Source organism: Sminthopsis crassicaudata, chromosome 1 (genome assembly GCF_048593235.1).
Source record: "Sminthopsis crassicaudata isolate SCR6 chromosome 1, ASM4859323v1, whole genome shotgun sequence".
In the NCBI taxonomy this organism is placed as follows: Eukaryota; Metazoa; Chordata; class Mammalia; order Dasyuromorphia; family Dasyuridae; genus Sminthopsis; species Sminthopsis crassicaudata.
The window spans coordinates 428497581-428518703 of NC_133617.1; the positions used below are offsets into that span (position 1 = coordinate 428497581).

The following is a 21123-nucleotide window of genomic DNA, read 5'->3' on the forward strand; positions in this document are numbered from 1 at the left end:
TAAAATTAGTCCCTTGTAACAAAGATAAATTTTGAGATGGAATGAAAATGTCAAAGTAGAAACAGGGTTTTAATCAATTATTCAGATGAAGCAATAGAAGATAAACGGTAGAATTGTTTGATCTTTTTTCTGGCATAGATGCTGAATTCTGTGATAAGCATGCCAGGAAATTTTCACAAATTTCATTATATAAGATTCACAAAATAAACTTGTTCTTGGTATTATAAAGCCTAAGGGGGGGGGGGGGGAGGAAGACTAGAAAGATGTCAAATTGTTTAATTTTCAAACAGAATAGTTCTACTACCTTGCTGTGCTGAGGCACAGCACCTGACAACAGCACCTGTCTGTTTTAAAGGCTAGTTGTTAAACTCATTGCTTGGAAATATTTTTTAAGGTTCTTTACTTGTAAGAGGATAACACAGTTTAAGATTCATTGAGTTGCTGCATACTTTGGTTAAAAAAACAAAAACACACCCATAAGTATGTCAGTTTTCTATCAAAGGCATGTTATCACAATACTGTGGCTAAAATGAGCCATGGCTTCACAATATCCCAAGAAATTAAACAGAATGTACTCCACCCAGTTATTTACTCCAATGATTTCAAATGAATTTATAACATTTTATAAAACTATTATCCTGATTGCCCATAGAAGGCCTAGTACATCACTAGTATCCAATACATATTAAAGGAGATGGTATTCATTTCAGCGGTTTAATATAAGCCATTAATGCCATTATTAAAGAAGTTCCTTATATTTCATAATTAGAAAACCATGTTTCACTCAATTTAAAACTCAGAAGCACTGTTGTCTTTGATTTCCTTGACTGGAAGCAAAGGAATAATTAAATGCATCACACAAATGTAAACATTACCAAAAATTCTTTGTAAAAAGTCATTTAATATCCTTAGGAGAGTGGCAGGTTTCTGTTACTCTCCAATATTGTACTTAACCCCTTCTCCCTCTAAAAAAAAATCCTTTAGAAGTTGAAAGACAAAAAGTATTGATGAATTATTTTTACTATCATTTCCATAGTTAATTTTCAGGGATTAGAAGGGTGAAGTCTGTGGTACTGCTACTTCCCATTAGTACTATCTATTCATTGATTTTGAAGGCAGCTTTTGGGTTATGAAGGCATACACATTACAGTGGAAGTCCAGAAAGAGAGATCATAATTGCAAGTACAGATTTCATCACATACCTTTATAAACACCACATTTGGGGTATGTGGATAACAGAATTTTGAACAAGGCAAGTGGAGCAAATCTACTCCAAATACTATGGATCCCACAGATTAAAATACCTTAAAAAGTATTTAAAGAATATTTCCAGTCATTGTATTTGTACACGGTTCCCTCCTGGAAAACCTTTTATTTCTTAAGCTCAAATGTGACTAGTTAGAGGCCAAAAAACCAGGATTATACATCGGCAATACTGAAATTAAAAAAAAAAAAATACATCTTAGTAAAACCTTGTTATAAATGAAAAGGTTTCCCAAACTGTACTTCCAGGGAGAGCAGAAATCTTCCTCAACTTCCACGTCACTCACTGAAGTAAAATTTTTATAGAAAATTTTATTCAACATACAACATTTTCCAGCAAAAAAAGGCAATATACAGGAAGAGTTGTTGTACACTGCTGCTACAGAAAAAAAAAAAAAAAAATTACTGGAAAAGAATGAAAAATAAATGTGATTTGCTGATTCTATTTTTACTGCACTCAAAACTAGACACGCTGGCATTAGCTCCAAAATAAAAGGAAACAGTCTGGGACTGAAATAAAACTACACACAATGAATATCAACATCAGTGAAATTCACTTGCAGACTCACCCAACAAAATTAACCTCCAAGTGTTAAATTGTACATGTTCATTCATTAAATATACAATTTCATGTTCTTTTTTCTTACTTTTTCCCTTTTTTGTTTTTCTTTTTTTTTGTTTTTTTGTTTTATTTTTTTTACAAAGTCAATAGCTTACTAAACACTAGTGAGCATGCCCTCTGTGCTAAAAGGCTATTTTCTTTGTTTTTTCCGTCTGTTCCCATTTAAATGAAACTATATTTATAATCCTTTGAACCTGCTTTTGCCAACTTCTGATATCATTAAATTTGCCAATAGGCAAAATAGTAAACCTTAATTGTATTTAACAGTGTTTTTAATTTATTAAAAAGACCCAAAATGTCTTTTAGGATTTTATTCAGTGCATCCACTCTGCAAAATGGGCAGCAAAATAGTGGCTGAACTAAATAAATCAAAACTAGTTTTATTAAAAAGATCCTATGTAGCTGGAGGAGACATAAATCCCGAATAAGTGCCAACAATGTACACAATGAAGTAGAGATCTCTATTTATTGATGTTGTGAGTTCTTTTTCTTTTGCATTTACAAATGCACAAAATGTCATTTAAAGTATAACTGAAGGAAATAAATCAGTTGTGAGTCTAAACATAAGACTTACTTGCTGCAGGGTTGGTGAAGGAAACCATACCAAGAAGAGCAGCCAGTTAGCTTATGCCATCTATAAACATACTACAGACACATTTTTTGCCAATATCAATTGTCTTACTAAACTCTTCCCCCATTATGCTGACAATTGCCTTGCATTACGTTTACCATAAAATAACTCTCATTGGCATCCAAGCTTTATAAAAACACCTTCATTTTGCTCAAAAAGGGCAGTCAATAGATACAGAGAAGCCAAACTGAACAGCCTCAACAAAATAAAATTAACATCAGCAGCAAATCCTCTTGCTGAAGACTTCAGATATAGTGCACGTGTACCAAAGTTCTACTGTTGTTAAAAAGGTGCACACACACACGTATTGTCCCTTGCCTTGAACAAACTGGTTAAGTAAGTCAGTTATGAATTTTAATAGCCTTTTCAAGGTAAGTGTAGCGACTTCTCTTTGGGGCTTTATTGAAATGGTCAAGCCCCAGCCAAGGCCTGGGATGAGACATGTTACCTAGGGGAAGAAAAAAAAAAGGAAAAAATCTTTTAGAACTGATAATTTATACCTGAACACAATGATAGAGTTATCTTGACTTATAAACTCAAAAGACTAGTTTATACATCCCCCCACCAATTTAAATTATAATTCAACAATTAGTCACTGCCAAAGTGAATAATAATAGGGAAATACTTAAAAGATTGTGAATGTTAACTATATTTTCTTTTGGACTCTGAAACATAGTGTAACTAGTTCTGAGAATGGTTCTAAACATTTGGTGGCAAATTATAATCAAGTATTTCTTATAAAATTTCATTTAAATAGCAATAAATTTAAAAATTTTATTTCTGCTGTCTTACTTCTCCGACTTACACTTGATAAGGAATAATGGTCTAAAACTAAATGTCAAGGCACTCACCCGGCTGAGCCTCAAAATCTTTCAAATTGACTTCATATTCATCTTCATTTATGTACTGGTGTCGACCCATCATTACAATGGCAAATTTAAACTTAAAAATAAAAAAAAAAAAACACACACACACACAAAAATAAAAACAAAACCGAAGTCTTTTCAAGTCTGAATAGAGGCATAATGTGACTGCTGTGGAGATAAAAATAATCTCATCTCCAGAAATATACTGGGGTTTCTCATATACACAGATGTAAGATATCCTTTAGTAATAATGAAAAGCAAATCAAGAAGGAGAGGTATGGTGTTTTTTTCATGAGTATGGGGGGAGAAGGGAGAGAATTAATTTAAGTGTGGGGAGACAGAGATACCTATTGGCAAGGTTCCTGCCAGGGATAGGCTGGAAATGGACAATCTCTCCTATCCCATTCACTATACAATCCAGGAATTTCATGAATATGGGGGTAGGGGTCCCCCATCTAGGTGGCTGGTATTTTATCAAGGAACACTAAAATATCACTGCTTAAGAACAATTTGATTAGCTGTGCTAGAGAAAGTAACACAATTTACATCAGGAATAACTTTATAGCATCTCTAACAATAATTAACATTATAGGTCACTAATAAGTTTATAAAAAATGCTTTTTACCTCCTCCTGCAGGTCTAATGTAAATTCTTACCTTCTCAAACTCTTTTTCCTGGATATCTAGCATTGTCTGAATTCGTTTCATCACTTCTCTGAAATGTTCACCCTATAAATATATTTATATATATAATATATAATATGTTTAAATATATTTAACAGACAATACTAAATATATTAAAAGAGATTACATCTAAAACTGACACTTTTCAAATGAGCCACATGTATGACATTAAAATGTGAAAATAAATTAATTACAATTAAAATAAAAATTAATTCTTAATTATTATAAAATTAATTATTAATTAAATTAAAACAAAAATACATTAAAAGTTAATTCTCTGCAGTACCCCAGGCCAGAGGTCAGCAGAAAGTTCAAAATTATATAAATAGGTTACAGCCCTCATGAAGTGTACAATTGAGCAAAAAGAAAATGTCGTGCAAGTTTTTCCCAGTTTAAAAAAACTGACTACAGTTATTATACAATTTTTTAAACAAAAGTAAATCAGAGAATAAACATATTACAAATGATTAGTCAAATACTGAATCAGTGTGTCCTAAATTGCCCTGCTTTTGGGAGATATTAGAATGCTGATTAAAGACTGAACAAAAAAATTAATCTAGTAATCAAGAAGAGCATGGCTATCTTAAAAAGTAACTTACCTGGTGTATCCTGAGCAAAAATGGTATACCAAAAGTTCCAAAGACCTCTTTGTGGAAATGAGCCACTGTGATTAGCATCTCATTTTCTTTATCTATATCTACCTGGTCCAAGGGTATTTCCTGTAGTCAAATTAAATATTCTGATCATGAGCAGTTCTGATAAACAATTTAGAAGACAGAAATAGGTGGATTTACAATTAATACACTAACAAATCCCAAGGATTTTTTTTTTGTTCTTAAGTCATTTCTAAACTGCATTAGTCTTTAAATATATATATATATATATATATATATATATATAGATAGATATAGATGAAGAATCTATAAAATTATCTTCAATATTAAAAACACAATTCTAATATACTTAATTAATGGTTTCAGAGAAACTAGGAAAGGTTTGTATGAAATAATGCAGTGTGAAGTGAGTCAATTTATACCACTACACCAACCTTGTTAAAAAAGGATGCCAAAACACAACTTTGAAAGCTTTAAGAATTGTGACTAACCATGATTCCAAAAGACCAATAAAGGATGATGCTCAAGTCTTAACAGAGAGGCACACAGACTAAAGTGCAAGTCTAACATAGTCCTTCCTCCTCTCATTCGATGAACTTTAGTGGTTCCTTAGGACCTCTAGGATCAAACAGAGCCTTTTGCTTGATATAAAGTCTTTCATAATCTGGCCCCCTCCAAACTTTTCTGATTTTCTTAAAACTTAAATAAAGTTTAACACTGCCATACTCTAATTTAGAGGAAGTGGCCTCTTTTTTGAGTCTTGCACAAGACAACCATTCTCCTCTCCTAATTTCAGAAATCACTAGTTGTCTCCTAAGCCTGAAATTTCCTGGCTTCTTAACAAATATCAGCTTGAATCTGATCTACAAGAAGCCTTTCCTAACTTCTCTTAAGGTTGGTGCCTTCCTTCTATAAATCATGTCCAATTTATCCTGTAGATAATTTGTTTTTTCCTAGCAGCAGGATTTAAGCAGCATGAGCTGTCTTTTACCTTTCTTGTATCCCTAGTAATAAAAGCAAAGCACATACTAAGCTCTTAAATGTTTGCTGACCAACTGACTGGGTCCTATTACCTTTCTGTCAGGAAATAAATAACATGAGCAATCTTTGAAAATGACTAGTACCTAATGAGGCTTTCTCCTGAAGTAGCCACGAAAACTTAAAAAAGTCATGGCATTGGACAGAACCCTCTAAGACATTTTTTGTCAAAGTTCCTTATTTGCAGAAATCTCTAGAACCCTTTGCACCCCATAAATGAGAAAGCTATCTTTCAGCAAAAATTTAACCAAAAAAAAAAAAAAAATTAAGGAAAACTTAGTCTAATTAACAAATGCTAGTTCATAACAAATCAGCTTTAATCATAACCAAACAACTTCCTTGCAAAGAAAAAGATAATCTTTTATAATTCCTTTCAGTTTTAAATCTTTGAATTACTAACCTCTATTCGAAATGTTCGACTTGTTGCAGGTGATAAACATTCTAACAATTCATCTTCCTGATGGACACCAATAATTTTGTAGCTTACAATTTCTAGCAGCCTTAAAAATAGGAAATGAGTAAAAACAGAATTAACGAATTTTTCTTTCTTTCTTTCTTTTTTTTTTTTAAACAAAAATGAACGCTTAGATTAAATTAACTACAACAACTAGGGGTGCTTTTCTGAACTTATCTGTTCTATCTAATTGGATTCACTTTATAGATTATATCATTTAACCAAGTCAACAGTTATGTTGCCTGAAATGTCAAAGGAGGTTTTTCCTTCTTAATAGTGGAAATAGTGGAAAGTGGTGAGGAGAGGGAAAAAATTCTTATTGCAAAAAATTTACAAGAAATTTGTGAGAGGGAAAGAATAATGAATAATAATAACTTCTCTATATAAAGAAAAAAAAAATCATTGAAAAAGAACACCTGAATTAAAAGACTTTCATATTTTAAAAATAGCTGTCATCAAGATTGAAATTATGTTGGGCAAGGAACTTCTGAAAGTTTTGGAGGAACAGGAGATTTGTTGCTTTCATTTAAACTACCACTCTGGAATGTAGAAACACCTCCTGTATTCAATCCCCAGACTCCTTATGTGATCTCCGATTAAATCTACCAAAGCTTGCTATGCCTTGGATGACTCCCATAATCTGTTACCTTCATGCCCACTACCGAATAAAGACTTGAAAAAAAACAAAAAACAAAAACCACACCACAATGATTCTGACTAGATTCTTGAGAACTTTGTCATACAACCTCAAATGGGACCTCACTGCTGCTAGACAAAATCTTACTGTACCTCCCATATCAACTCACTATTCTACCTTTTCTTACCTTCTTGAAATATCTCATGGAGTTCCCCTTCTTCCCACTGTGTCAGATGAAAATCTTGCCTCATATTTTATAGAAAAAATTGAGGCCATTTGCTGTGAACTTCTTCCTTATCATCTATCACTCAGATGTATCCTGTCAACTTCTCTTCTTTAACCCTTGTATCATAAAGTGATCTCAAGGCTATTCTCTATTCAAAAAAGTCTCATTCCAACAGGTTGCTCCCACTGTCATCCCTAAGCTTTCCCTTATCCTGGAAAAGAATCTCACTTGATCCTTAGCTTTCCCTTCTTAACCATAATCCCACATGTCTCTGTCTTTTTGGAGCTAAACTCCTTTAAAAGGTCACTTAGAATGTAGAAGAGAAATTTTTATAAGTTATCATTTTCTTCTTAGTCTTTCAGATCTTCTCATTCCACTAAAGCTGCTCTCCAAAATTACTAACTTATGATTAGTTGCTAAATCCAGTGTTCTTTTCTAAATCCTCAGTCTTTGACCTCTAAGTACAGCTTCTGACACTCTCCTCACCCTGGTTCTCCTCCTATCTGACTGACTCTTGTCTTTTGTTCTTGGATCCAGGGGGCAACTAGTAGCACAGTAAATAGAGCACCTGCTCTGCAGTTAGGAGGACCTTAATTTAAATATGACCTCAGGGGGCAGCTGGGTGGAGCACCAGCCTTGAATTCAGGAGGACCCAAGTTCAAATCTGGTCTCAGACACTTAATACTTCCTAGCTGTGTGAAAAAAAGAGAAATAAATAAATGAATCTGACCTCAGACATCTGACACTTATTAGCTGTTTAGACCCTGGGCAAGTAACTTAACCCTGATTTCCTCAACAACAGCAAAAATTATATTAAGTTCTTTGAGGATAGGGACTTTTTTTCCTTACTTAATATTTATTGATCATGTAGATGATAATTTTGATGATAATGAAGATTGTTTTATTTCCTTTACACTTTCCACAACTATTTTCAGGAAATGCTTACCTAAGTTTCCCTGATGCTTTCTCGCATAGTTCTACAGCCTTTTTACATTCTTCTAACAGGTCCCGAACACAGCCATGTTTGTCTGGATATAGTGTTATTTCCTAAGTAGTAAAAGAATTAAACACACTTTAGAAAATAGAAAATGGCTTTTTTTCATCAAGTTTTCCAATGTCTCATACCTTCACGTGGAAGTGGGCAAGTTCGCAAGGGTGATTAAAAAAAAAAAAAAGAAAGCTATAGCAGTATAGCTCCCTATATACAATATAATAGCATATATACACTACTATATAATAGTATAGTATAGTATTTGCTATACTACCACAACAAATTATTTGCGGCCTAAAGGGGACAGCTAGGTGGCGCAGTGGATAGAGCACCAGCCTTGAATTCAGGGGGACCAGAGTTCAGATCTGATCTCAGATACTTAACACTTTCTAGCTGTGTGACCCTGGGCTAGTCACTTAACCCCAGCCTCAGAAAAAGGGGAAAAAAAATAGGGCCTAAAATTTCCAAGCTAACTAGAGACAGTACTAGATAATCCTCCCCTGCTTTCTTCTCAATTTATGACACTGTGTAATTAAGTATGGATGAGCTATACTGCAATACATAGTATTAAAAAAAAAAAAAATTGTGAGGTACACTGTGTACCACAAAGTGATAAAGAAAAGTTGTGTGATTATCTGGACTATCAGAGTCAGGAGACCTATGACCTATATCAACAAAACATAAATTTTCACAGCATAAGATATCTTCAATAATGCTCTCAGGTCTAGCGCAAGGTATGGAAAATGTCCTGTTCAAAGGGATTAATTAGTAGTCTAAATGTGACTTTTAGAAATGTCTGGGTGTCCTGAAAACAAAAAGAATAAAATAAAATCAGGAGAATAGAGTTTTTATTTTATTTTATTCTAACTAAAAATTTTTGGAATGCTCCAATGTGCAATAATAAACATACTATAACACTTCTCTAAGGAGTGTATGATGCAAAATATTTCATCTTCTATTTATTCATCTTTCTCACCTGCATACCCAACTGAAATACAATAGTGCTATTTTAAAATAAGACAATCATTAAAAATATAGCAGAATAATTTTAAAACTTAAAAATTTAAATTTTAGGTAAATATGTCGACACCACATGGAGAAATCCTGCTATACACCTTGAGGCTAATTCAGAAGCCAAATTCCAAAGCTAAGTTTTAGAGGAAAGATATATAAAATTTGTCACTTTATTCACCTGAACCTGCATAATTGTTCACAAATTATTCCACATGTGTAAGTATGGGTTCTTCAAATAATAATATTACATCTTTAAGTTTACTACAATTGTGTTTACTAATTGCATTTGGGCTCACTAAATGCTATAACCACAATTTTACTAGCATATCAGGGGAAAAGGCAACTATGTTTTTAATCCAGAGTGTCATGATAGCATGCAATTTATGTGGGTGTGTACGCATGTGTGCGCGCATGCACGCGCATTCTTTGAAGCCAGGGTAGAAGGAAAATATTTACCAGGTATTCCACAATTATAAATAAAAACCCATGTTATATACCTTGTTCTTTTCATACATATAGTGAAAATGGTACTATTCTGTAGGGGGAATTTGTTCCTTGATATGAAAAATTATTTCCTCAGTGCACAGGAAAAGATCATATCAAGAGAGGAGAGGGAGAGAGAGAGAGGGGGGGAGGAGGAGGGGGAGAGAGAGAGAGATTGTGAATGTGTGTTTGTGAGATGAGGGAGGAGAAAGAAGTATTAGACAACATGCTATTTTTTAAAAAATCAACAGAGAAGAGAGAGAGAGAGAGAGAGAGCGAGCTGAGAAGAAAGGGAATAATAATTGGAAATAATTATAGGGGTATAAAAGTTCACTATCAATATGAAATTTTCTGAGGTAGTTTACCATTAGATCATATTACAAATGTTACTTTGCTTACCTCTTCCCTAAATTGACTGTTTAGCCAAATGCATTTAAAACTCCTCCGATTTTCGAAATCTGTGATTTTCATTTTTAGCTAAGAAAAACAAACACAGTTTAAATATATCCACATGTATTCTCCTCCCACCCTTTCTTTGATGATTGTTATTTCAATTATAAATAATTTGGCTTCCTACCTGCTGGTAGTAAAGTTTCTTGGGTTGTCTGGGTTTAAAGAACTGCAGGAGATCTCTTAAAGTACCTTCATAATTATGTCTAAGAGGATTACCTGGGCCATCCCTATAACTACACAAAAAAAGAGTATATAAATATAATTTATTTATACCTACATTCTAAACATCTGGCTGTACATAAAGAAGCAAGCCACTATCCTTTTAATCCTAGGTATGCAACTCAGGATCTACTATTTGGAAGTGAGAGTTGGAATTACCTAAACCACCAGATTATGATAATGATTGTTTAAAAAAAAAATATCAGATTGAAAAAATTCTTGCACCATGGCAAATATTGCTACCAAATGTAATATTTAGATATGGATATATGCTAAATTCTCTTTAAATTTAATATTCTGAAATCTTATAACTGAAACTGCAAATAAAACAAGCATCCTTAAAAATTATACTTTGACTTACTCCTTTACATTTCAGGCTAATTGCCTGAAAAAGCTCTTTTCTTCCCATTCAACAAGTTTCACATGATCACCATCTTCCAGCTAACACACACTCTGCAACCAGTCACCCTTCAGTTTTTCAAATCAGTGACTGCAAAATATTAAAATACAAAACCTCCTACTCTTTCCTTGGGCCAACCCACCGCAAGTAATAGGAAGCAATGGAATGCCAACTGAAGGAGGAGTTGCTTGGTATGGGACAAAAAAAAAAAAAAACGACTATAACTTATTTTAAAAAAGGTTTCACTAGATCAAAGAAAGCACAAAGAAGTATTAGGCAAAATAACACAGATTTCCATAAATACATCTTACCCTTGGGACTTGAAAAACTGAAGTAGCATTGGATCTGTATTTAGCCTCTGTGCAACTGTCTTTGCAACCTAAAAAAGGGAAATGGTGGTAATGACAACATTATCAGTTTTCTTGGTAAATATTTAAAACCATATGAATATGGATAGAATCTGACCAAGCAAAAAGTGGTTTTTAGCTTTTTTACTGATTCATCCTTATTGGAGGTAATTTTAATCACTGTAGTTTTGCTATTTGTAAAAATGTGAAGATCAAGATTAAATCCTTAATATGCTGAAATAATAAAATATTTGTGGAAAAAATGAATATTATCATTTTTTCCACAAATATTTTAGCTTACCAAAGATATGAATACATTTTCTTATGAAATACCAACTTTTAATACTACTCCAATATTCTAATTATGGTTATTAGAGATTAAAGCCTAACCTACTAAACTGGAGAAAATGAAGAAAATCAATTTAAATGCAATTCACTGGAATTTATATTGAACAACTTCTTTAAGATGGAATGTTTTAATGGCTATATGTAAGGATATTCCAAATTCTGTTTCTACTATCTAGTTCCAAGATAGCAAAGCTATGTGGGTAGAAATAAATCTGAAGAAATCACCTGCACCCTAACAGTTGGCATTATATTGTGGTGTGTACACATATACTTTTGACAACTTTCCATCATTAAGGGTAGACTTTGGGATGCAAAGAGTGTGAAGAAAAAGCAACAAAAGCTTATACTTTGTTGGGGAGAGACAAGGCACACATTGTTTCTGCAGGATCATTTCAATTAAGAAAGGAAAAAAAGTGAAAGAAGGTATAAAGTACATCATGGGAAAAATTTCTTAATACAATTTAAAGTGTTAAAGTGTACTATGTGTTTTGAGTATGCCAAAATGATGCAATTAAACTAAAAGACTAAGCAATTTCTTGTGGACTATTTAGCAAGAAGTTCTTTCAACTAAACTGAAGAAATTTTTTTTCAATAGCTTGGGAAACAAAAATTGCAATTTGTTAAAAAGTACCTGAAAATAATTCATCCTATTTGACAAAGTAACAACAAATCCAGGATCATTGGGAATAGTTTTATCACAGAAAATGACATCCACACGGTGATACAAGTCTCTGAAATATTCCTTTGCAGTTGGTAGTTCACTGTTATCATTTTCTGGGTCATCTCTGAAAACAAAAACCTAAGTTATTAACTACTTAAAAATACAAAATAGAAGAAATCATTGATACAAATTACACCAATGTTTTTTCAAAAGATATTTTCAATGAAAAAAATTAATGTGTTAGAAAATTATACATTAAAGAATCTATATTGATATTTAAATGTTATGTTTTGTGTCTTAGAAGACTAAAATCTAGTATTTAAAAATGATCTGACAAGACAGATTCACTTATAGAGGAATACGAATGGATTAGTCTCAGTTTAATCTTTGGAAGAAAGTTAAGCAAAATTAATTTGAAAATCTGATGATATTATAGTTCTTTACTTAATCCTTATACAGACTATTGCTAGAAAGGACCTTGAGGGCCCTCTAGTTATACATGCTCATTTTACAGAAGTGGTCCAGAAAGGAAAAGGCATACACCATGGTAGCAAATAGCAAAGCTTTTATTTATCATGGACTCTAATGCCAAAATTCTATCATGGGATCCTAGTCCCAATGCTTTTTTTCCCCCCCCAGAGCATCATATAAATCCCTTAAGAGTCAGTTATATTTAACAAATAAACAGAAGCCAAGTTTTAATTTCATGTGACAAATTCCTACCATTCATTAAGAAAAAGTTTGTCAACCAGTTTAATTTGGTCATAATTAAATTCTTCAAAAATACATATTTCTGCATATATAGAATTTAACATATATCTCTACTGTGTTTAACATATGTTGGAGTACTTGCCATCTGGGGAGGGAGTGGGGGAAGGGAGGAAAAATTGGAACAAGGTTTTGCAAGGGTTTATGTTGAAGAATTATCCATGCATGTTTTGAAAAATAAAAAGCTTTTAAAAAAAAATACATACTTCTGAAACACTATGATGTCACCATCCATTAGTTCATCGAGTGCTTTATCAAGAGACACATCATAATCCTGAATTCTCTCTGTTAAATTCGGTTTAACTTCCTATAGGAAAAGATAACATGAAATAAACAACAAAGCATCAGAAGATTATTCTGTGTAAGTAATCTAATATAATGCATGACATTTAACTTTTGTCAATAAAGACACTACATAAGTCACAAAATCTGAATGCAAAATAGGTATAAAATTAATGTGATGCTAAGTTATAGCTTATAAATTCAAGTTTGAAATTGTCATAATTTAATACTAATCATGATGAACAAATGAAACTTAGAACTACAATTTAACATTTTTAGATTAGAACTACAACAATGTTGTAAACATTGAAAACAAACAATCCAAACCTCATAGAGGATAAGGTTAGTTTCTTGGGAAAATCCTGCTCTTTCACACATAACTGGGAGCAAATCGCCTAACAAAGAAAAGAAAATATGCATAACAACACATCACAATGTAATATACTGAAATTTTAAGTACCAAAATTCTAGATTATAAGAGAAAAGCTTACGTAAAGACTTACGAATTTTACAGGATATAGGAGTATAGATATGTCCACAATAATTCAAACTCCGTGTTTTTGGATCATACATCTTCAGGAACAGCATTACATCATCTATAAATTGAAAAACATATTTATTTTTGGTATACATACCAAATACACAGACCCTCACTCCATATTAAAAACCAAAAAAAATATATTAAGTTTAAAAATAATGAAAGATCATTTGTTTTATTCAAACTTGATTAGTATTATTAAGAAGCTATTAATGTCAGGGCTAAAATTATGTTGGATTTAGATTAAATGAATTAGTTACCTTAATCAATTTTTGAAGTTTATTTGTTTATCATGATATATTTACACTGGAGTAAAGATGATGAAATATCATTAGTCTAGATCAAATATAGGTTCTTCTTTAAACTGTGTGACTTGAGGCAATCTGTAAATACTGGAACAGATAAACTTCTACTGAAGTCCTACCTCAAAATGGCAGGCATATATATGGCCCTGAAGTCTTTAACTTATGTCAACAGAGTGTAGGCACTAGCGGGCTCTATAAATAAGACTAGGCCTAATATCCTGTAATATTAGAGACATTTAAATATTTATAAAATGTATCAGATATAAATGAATATTTATATTTTCTCAACACATGCCATTTCTGTTCACGTCAACCTATAAAAAATTTTTTCTAACATGTTAAAAACCTTACCTCTAGATCATATTTTACATTTAAATGACAAACATGATCAACATAGAGAAAAATAAAAACTGAATTGATGCAGATTGAAAAATATGGAACCAAAAAAATAAAAATGCCATAACAATGTAAATATCCCAAAAAAAGGAAACTGAACAAAGAAATCCAAAAACATAGTATACTTTACATTTTTTAGTCAGTTATGCTGCTTTTTTCCCTTTCTTTGTCTGTAAGAAATATTATTATCTAAGATGGCTATCTAGGAAAGGGATAGAGATAAAGTTAATTACTTTTTGTTGTAGCAAAGAGCTAAAAACAAAGTGGGTAGTCATCAACCAGGGAATAGCTATGCAAATTAAAGTATCTGGCTCCTCGTAACTCTCCAGACTTTTTACAGTTACAGATTATACCCTTTCATGTACTCTAGGATATATATACCTATAGTGGTCTAAGTTTTGCCAAACATGACTTTTATCTTTCATCTCTATGCCCCTCATCTCTGCTTTTTAATTTCCTTAGATTTCTTTTAGATTCTGCAGCAGGCCTTTCTTGGTATTTCCCCACCTCTTCGCTGCTAATTAATAACTTCTACTTTTAAACTGCCTCCATCTACTCTCAAAATATCTCACATTCACTAACTAATGGATTTACTCTATTAGAACAAGCTTTACTTAAGGGTATGGGTTTTTATCTCTAGGCCTTACTTAGCACAGGGCCTTGTACACAGTAAGTAGCTAACACATGCTTATGAACAATGAATAATATATTTTTACTACACTATTAAAAAATGAGGCTTGTGAGGTTTCTCAAATTTGAACATTAATTTTTCCACCCATCCTCCTTTATTCCCACGTATATACAGATTAATTTGCTTTCTTCTTTATAGTTTTTGTAAAACTCTTTTAAACTTTATTTCACAGACTGTTGTGGACAAAGAAAATATCACTTAAAGACTATATATAATCTATAGCGTCTATGACCGATTTAGCTATATGATAAGTTCATCACTAGAAGTATGGTTTCTTTTAAAGCATGTACCAGATAATTAACATCTTTGCTTTTTTTTGGTTTGACTTTTGATTTTATGTAATGAATTATGTATTCTAAACTGTTTAACATAATGTACAATAGGCTAAAAAAAACCACAATGCCCTAAATCTGTATGATATAAGGAAGGATATATATACAAATATATATTTTCTGCTCAATCTCAGGCATGAATTGTCACATAACTCCTGTCTTCCCCTAAAATACTATTTCCAAGTGGTTTATAGAAACACAAGAAAAACACATTAGGGATCACTGAACTCACAATGTCTTGTTCTTAGCTCACTGTAAGAAGTTTTTATTTTTAAGAAGCACTTACGATCTTTGTCAAACTTCGGTAATGTTGCCCCACTAGCAGCCATCTCAGGATCTACTGTTTCAAGGAATATCGTCCATGGATTTTCATTGTCACTGAGTTCAATCATCTTATTTGGAAGAAACAAAGAAATAGGTACTGAATTTGATAGCAAAAATTTATATTCATAAAATGGAGATGTGATCCCATATTTCTAAGAATCCTCTAATGATACATATAATACTTACTGTTTTATTGCCATCTGCTTCATTATCTAACATTGCTGGTCGTTTTGTTCCATTACTCCTTGCCTGCATGGGCCATAATCGAATCTGATCCTGTGGAAATCCCTAAAACAAACAAAGCATAAAATAACCGATAAAGTAAATGACATAATGGTTAGAATACTGGACTTGAATTTACAAAGAGTCCCAACACCAAAGTGGTCCTTACTAGCTTATGAGATTCTAAGTAAATCTTAGGTGTCTTATAGGGTTCATGTGATAATGAACTATTATAGAGTTAGCTCTTCTCAGAAATACACTGATCCAAGACAAAAAACTTTATCCCAATGCCATCCATATACAGATATAGAACTATGAAGACTGACTGTGGATGGTTTTTGCCTTTGTGTGTGTGTGTGGTTTTTTGAAATATGTAAAATGATTGTACATGTATCATTACCTTTATCAGATTGGGGGGTGAGGGAGAGGAAGGAAAAAAAATGGAACTCAAAAAACTTATAAAAATGCTCAAAAATTATCTTTTGCATGTTACTGGAAAAATAATACTATTAAAATTAAAAAAGAAAAATATTAACTCCTGATTCATAGATATCATCCTCTTTAATTAACTTGTCTCCTGAAGAGAGAGGGTCATAGGGGAAATGTAGGTAGTATAAATACAAGATATCAATAAAAATCTTTATTGGGAAAAAAAAAAAAAAGTTAAGCTATCCAATGCAGAGAATTGCATTCCTATTTATATTTATATCTATTTATATCTTGAACACTTGGAATATAGTGAACAATTTTATTCCATTTATTCTCTGCAATTCTATCTCTAATAGATTTTTTTAAACCAATGGTATAAGAAAAATATTTCCAGCACTTTAAGTGATAGGTGAAAAGGAAGAAACAGTTTATCTAGTGACATTAAGACAAAATTTCATTCCCTCCCCTAAGATATAAATTGAATCCAATTTTCTGATTAAAAGTTAAGAAGACTGTCCCCAACTCATGAATTCAGCAATGTTATAAGAATCATTTAACAAAACAAACTTACCATTGTTTGAGAAAGATTCTGTACAAACTCAGCTAATGAGGAGTTTTTTAATACTTTGAAGACTGTATATTTTACTTTTTCTTCATCATACATATCATTGCCTTGGTGCCCACAAAACTGGTCCTCGGTCACTATCTGGAAATATTCATTGATGTGTGAAACTGATTAAAAAAAAAACCTATAGGAAATCTACCACACAATCTTAATAAAGTCATTGTACTTGATTATAGCTAGGTTCAAGTAAAAAATTATAGGGGAAAAAATAAATATAAACAAGCATGTATAGCTAACAAGAATAAGTTACTATGACAGAATTTTATTATAATTTATTCACACACAAAAAGTACAAATTCTAGCTCAAAAATTCCATTAAGTAAAAGAAAAGTAGCACTTTTCTGAAAGAATCAGGATACCATATTATTTTCACATCTTCTTAACACATACATATATATGTTATAAAATAATATGAAAATGAAAAAATATATAATTAAAGCCACTAGATCATTGTCACCTATTTTCTAGCTAAAATTTTTGATTTTCCTTTAGTAAAATAGAAATTTGAATGTGTAAGATCCTGTTCCTTTTTCAATGTTGCTATCAGTTTCTTCTCCCTTCCTAGCCTGTTGTAAAATGCAAACAGCTAACAGTTCAAGTACAAAAACAAAAACAAAAAAATACCCAAAAAGGATTGATAGACCCAAGAGTTGACTTTTGTGGGGAACAAAAATTAGGCTCAAACTACCCTGGATGTTTCAATACAGAAAGCTAACAGGTTTAGTATAGATAAGAGCATGAAAGTGGTAGTGGTAGTGATATGAAATAATAGTACTTGGAAATATTATCAATAGAACCAACTTGAGGTCTGGGAGGAGGAGGGAGAGAAGTAGTCTATGGAAAAAAAAAAAAAAAAAAAAAAGAAAAAAAAAAAGAAAAGCCAGAGTTAACTCTTCATCCCATTTAGACTTCTGAGCACAAGGGGAAGGGAGAAAAGAACTCACAAGAGAGGGAGATCTTGAGATCTTCCAGATGGATATTTGTATAAGTGGCATGGGTGTATAAGTGCCGGGGCATGAATCATTAATCATCTGTATATGATTTTGTTCAACAAGTTTTCCATTAGTGAAAGTCAATCTTCTTGTATTTTTAGTTCCTCTTCTAATGCTAGGCAGACAAATATTCAAAAAATACTACTAAAAATAGGAAAAATGGCTCCAAATATTGTTCAGAACTATGCTGATTTTCTTTCTCATTTGTCAATTATTACTCCTTAAGTTTGAACATTCGTAGGGATTCATGCTTTATACCCATGCTTTTATACCTGTCTCATCTAACAGTCAAATAAGGACTTTGTGTCCTTCTTGGTTTGGAAGCTGACCTGCACTTGCATATAGAGATGGGCTTCCTGTCGCTCCTTCCTCTTTTGAGCCTCTATTCTTTTTTCTTCTTGTAAGCGTTCTACCAATTGTTGAGGAATATCATGATCAGTGACAGCTTGCAAAACTTCACCTGCAGAAATAACTGGGATTTAGTTTAAAAATTTTAAGTGATTCAATTCTATTGCTCTGAAGTGAGTATTCTAATCTAATAAATCACTTATCAATTGTTATTTATATAGTCTAATCTGTTGACTGAAGAATTAGTCTGTGCCTTGAAATCATAACAAAATAAAAGCTGAAAAAAGATTTTTAGCCACATGCCTAATTTAACTAATCTTCCACTTGAACAAGACAGCTTTGTATCTTTATATGGGCTTTTTCCATTCTCCTTTAAGAGTGCTCTGATTACTAAAAAACCATGAAAGAATCTTTTAAAAAGATATTTTCAAAGTTAAAAAAAATTGTCTCTCCCCCCTCCCCCAATAGAGAATAACTATAAATTAGTACAACTTCATAAAACTATCTGTTGATTGTTTTTACTTAATTCTCCCTCTAGCCTTTTTTTTTTTTTTTTTAATATTGATTGAAAGGATGTTGGGTAAAGAATGGTTCTAAAATAAAGATGGCAATAATTTCAAATAATTAAGGAAGAGAAGTAAAATATAAAAATAACAAATTATATACTTACTCAGTTTTGATTCCCTGATATAAACTAACATATAAGCATTTGTACAATGCCGAACTGATAAGTCATCATCATGACCTCCGTAATTATGCTCAATTGCTTCTTCCTTTGTACACCTTGACACAACATCGTCATCAAATTTACACCACTGTAAACAAAATGTACATTGTTTAAATAAAATATACACCAACCCACATGTTAAATGTAAAGTGACAGAATTGTATTGTATTGCATGCCTAGTCTAAAAGAGAGGCAGCTAGGCAGAACAATGAAAATGCAGGTCTGGGGGTGAAATCAGGAATGTGGCCTCATTATCTTACTAGGCATGTGATGCTGGGCATTCATTTAATCTCTTTGCCTCAGTTTCCCTAATTGTGAACACAGAAATTAGCAGTGCTTGGGACAAGGTAGTCCTTTTAATAAATCCTTTTTTTCTTTCTATCTTTGACAAATGTGATATTATGCAAAGTCACTAGTTCCTTATAAAGTTTTAATGTAAATCAAACTATTGATTTGAAAACTATTTTCTCCAACAATTCTATTCCACTGATGACTACAGGTTCTATATACATAAAAACAATTTCCATCCTGGAATGACACATTACCTCAAACAGCAGAGAGGACTAAAGACTAAAACTTTTTTAGTTTTACTATATAATTGCTCCCAATAGGATATAATAGAAAGCAGATCAGGAATTTGAATAGAGTTCAAGTCCCACTATACCCATATGATCTTGGCCAACACACAAAAATTGACCTCTTTGAACCCTCATCTCCTTTATTTGCGCAAGAGTAATAAATTTGCCCTGCCTAATTCAGGCTTAGTGAAGATCAAAGGAAATGATGTATATTAATGTCTTGAAATTAGACATGTTAAGCTAGAAATATCATTATAACTAAATTCCTCACAAAGGGTTCTTTCCCCAATTACATTTAGAATATTCTTCCTCTAAAAGTAATTATAGGAGAACCTCACCAGATCAAAAATACTTGCTAAATGCCCTAAAGCAGCTGGCTATAAAAAATTAATATCTTTAAAAAAAAAACAAAAACAAAAACAAAAAACTTAAATGTTAAAACAAGTAACATGCTATAACAATTTAATTTAATAGAAGAATGAAACATTTGCGGGTAAACTCAAAATTATTTATTTTTAAAAGATGTGACTATATTCCAGGTTTTGCTGGATTTTAATAACTTTAGCTACTTACTTTGCCATCCCCTCTAGGGTTTAGGTAAACCACATAATGTCCACCATGATTATCTCCACTATGTACTAGTACTGCATGAAGAATATAATTTGCAGGATCCTTGGGATCAGTTTTTTGCAAAAACTCATCAAGTGGTAATTGTTCAGGAAACTCGAACCTATTAAAAGAGAAAAAAGAAACAGCTTCAATAGATGTATAAAGTATTTAAGAAATCACTAGTAAAAAAAAATTCTTAATTAGCCATGTTAATGAAAGGAAGTCATGACATGGTTAACACAAAGAGAAATGACATAATTGATATTGACTGTCGAATGATAATTTTTCTACTTACTGTGCACAGAACTGTTGCTGATTTTCTGGAAACTGAAAAAATTTTCAAACAAAATAATGAAACCACAGCATCCAGCTATTCCATCTTGTCTTTCCTGCTTCACAGTCCATGCTAGGAATGGATCGCAACCTTTCAGGTTGTGTGGCCACGTTCCAGCAGCCTAAAGCAATGCTAAACCCTTTTGAAAACTGAACTATTTTATATCCTTCTTAGGGAATGGATGCAAGACCAATGAATCAGTGTGTGACATGACTGGGGAAAATAACATAAAGTTTTGATAATTGTGCTGTACTAAACAGGCATTCCCTACTTTTACAATGCCTTTAAAGGTCTAATTCAGGTGGGGGATCTTCAGAGAATAAAACCTCTCCTGAACTCTTCCTTCATGCCCAAATATTATTTGGTTTTTACAATGTCTTCAAATCACTTTTTGCCTCTTTCCTTTGCCCTTTCATAGATCTTAACTGAGGTAAGTGAATTCCTATCCCAATAATCCCAAGGGATTTGGGGAAGGATTCAGACTATAAGGTAGCAAGGAAAGGGAAAGCTGACAAAGAGACCTTCTTTCAAGATTAAATGATTCATTAGCACAGAGATTAACAAAATCCCTTTTCATATTGAACACAACAACTAAGGCTCTATGTGTTACACTTGCTCTATTTGACAATTTGTCTATTGACAAATGCTCTACTTGAAACATACCATGCTTTAA

At 32.3% G+C, this 21123-nt stretch overlaps 1 protein-coding gene across 8 annotated transcripts in view; it reads right to left on the reverse strand.

Moving 5' to 3' along the window:
* Positions 1 to 2337: 2337 nt before the first annotated feature.
* USP7 (ubiquitin specific peptidase 7) overlaps positions 2338 to 21123 on the reverse strand; it is a 72934-nt gene continuing 54148 nt past the window's right edge. For 2 of the 8 annotated variants that reach the window (XM_074280506.1, XM_074280502.1), the window contains exons 13-31: positions 20081 to 20237; positions 18873 to 19017; positions 18184 to 18326; positions 16809 to 16943; positions 15773 to 15874; positions 15549 to 15654; positions 13492 to 13596; positions 13328 to 13395; positions 12925 to 13025; positions 11921 to 12074; positions 10906 to 10973; positions 10100 to 10208; positions 9922 to 9999; positions 7981 to 8081; positions 6118 to 6217; positions 4665 to 4784; positions 4039 to 4110; positions 3368 to 3458; positions 2338 to 2964 (exon numbers count right to left, since the gene is read on the reverse strand). In XM_074280506.1, the coding sequence (XP_074136607.1) occupies positions 2858 to 2964; positions 3368 to 3458; positions 4039 to 4110; positions 4665 to 4784; positions 6118 to 6217; positions 7981 to 8081; positions 9922 to 9999; positions 10100 to 10208; positions 10906 to 10973; positions 11921 to 12074; positions 12925 to 13025; positions 13328 to 13395; positions 13492 to 13596; positions 15549 to 15654; positions 15773 to 15874; positions 16809 to 16943; positions 18184 to 18326; positions 18873 to 19017; positions 20081 to 20237 (2062 nt within the window). In that variant the 3' untranslated portion in view covers positions 2338 to 2857. The remainder of the gene's footprint in view (positions 2965 to 3367; positions 3459 to 4038; positions 4111 to 4664; positions 4785 to 6117; positions 6218 to 7980; positions 8082 to 9921; positions 10000 to 10099; positions 10209 to 10905; positions 10974 to 11920; positions 12075 to 12924; positions 13026 to 13327; positions 13396 to 13491; positions 13597 to 15548; positions 15655 to 15772; positions 15875 to 16808; positions 16944 to 18183; positions 18327 to 18872; positions 19018 to 20080; positions 20238 to 21123) is intronic. The other 6 variants (XM_074280501.1, XM_074280505.1, XM_074280498.1 and 3 more) reach the window with 3 other exon arrangements.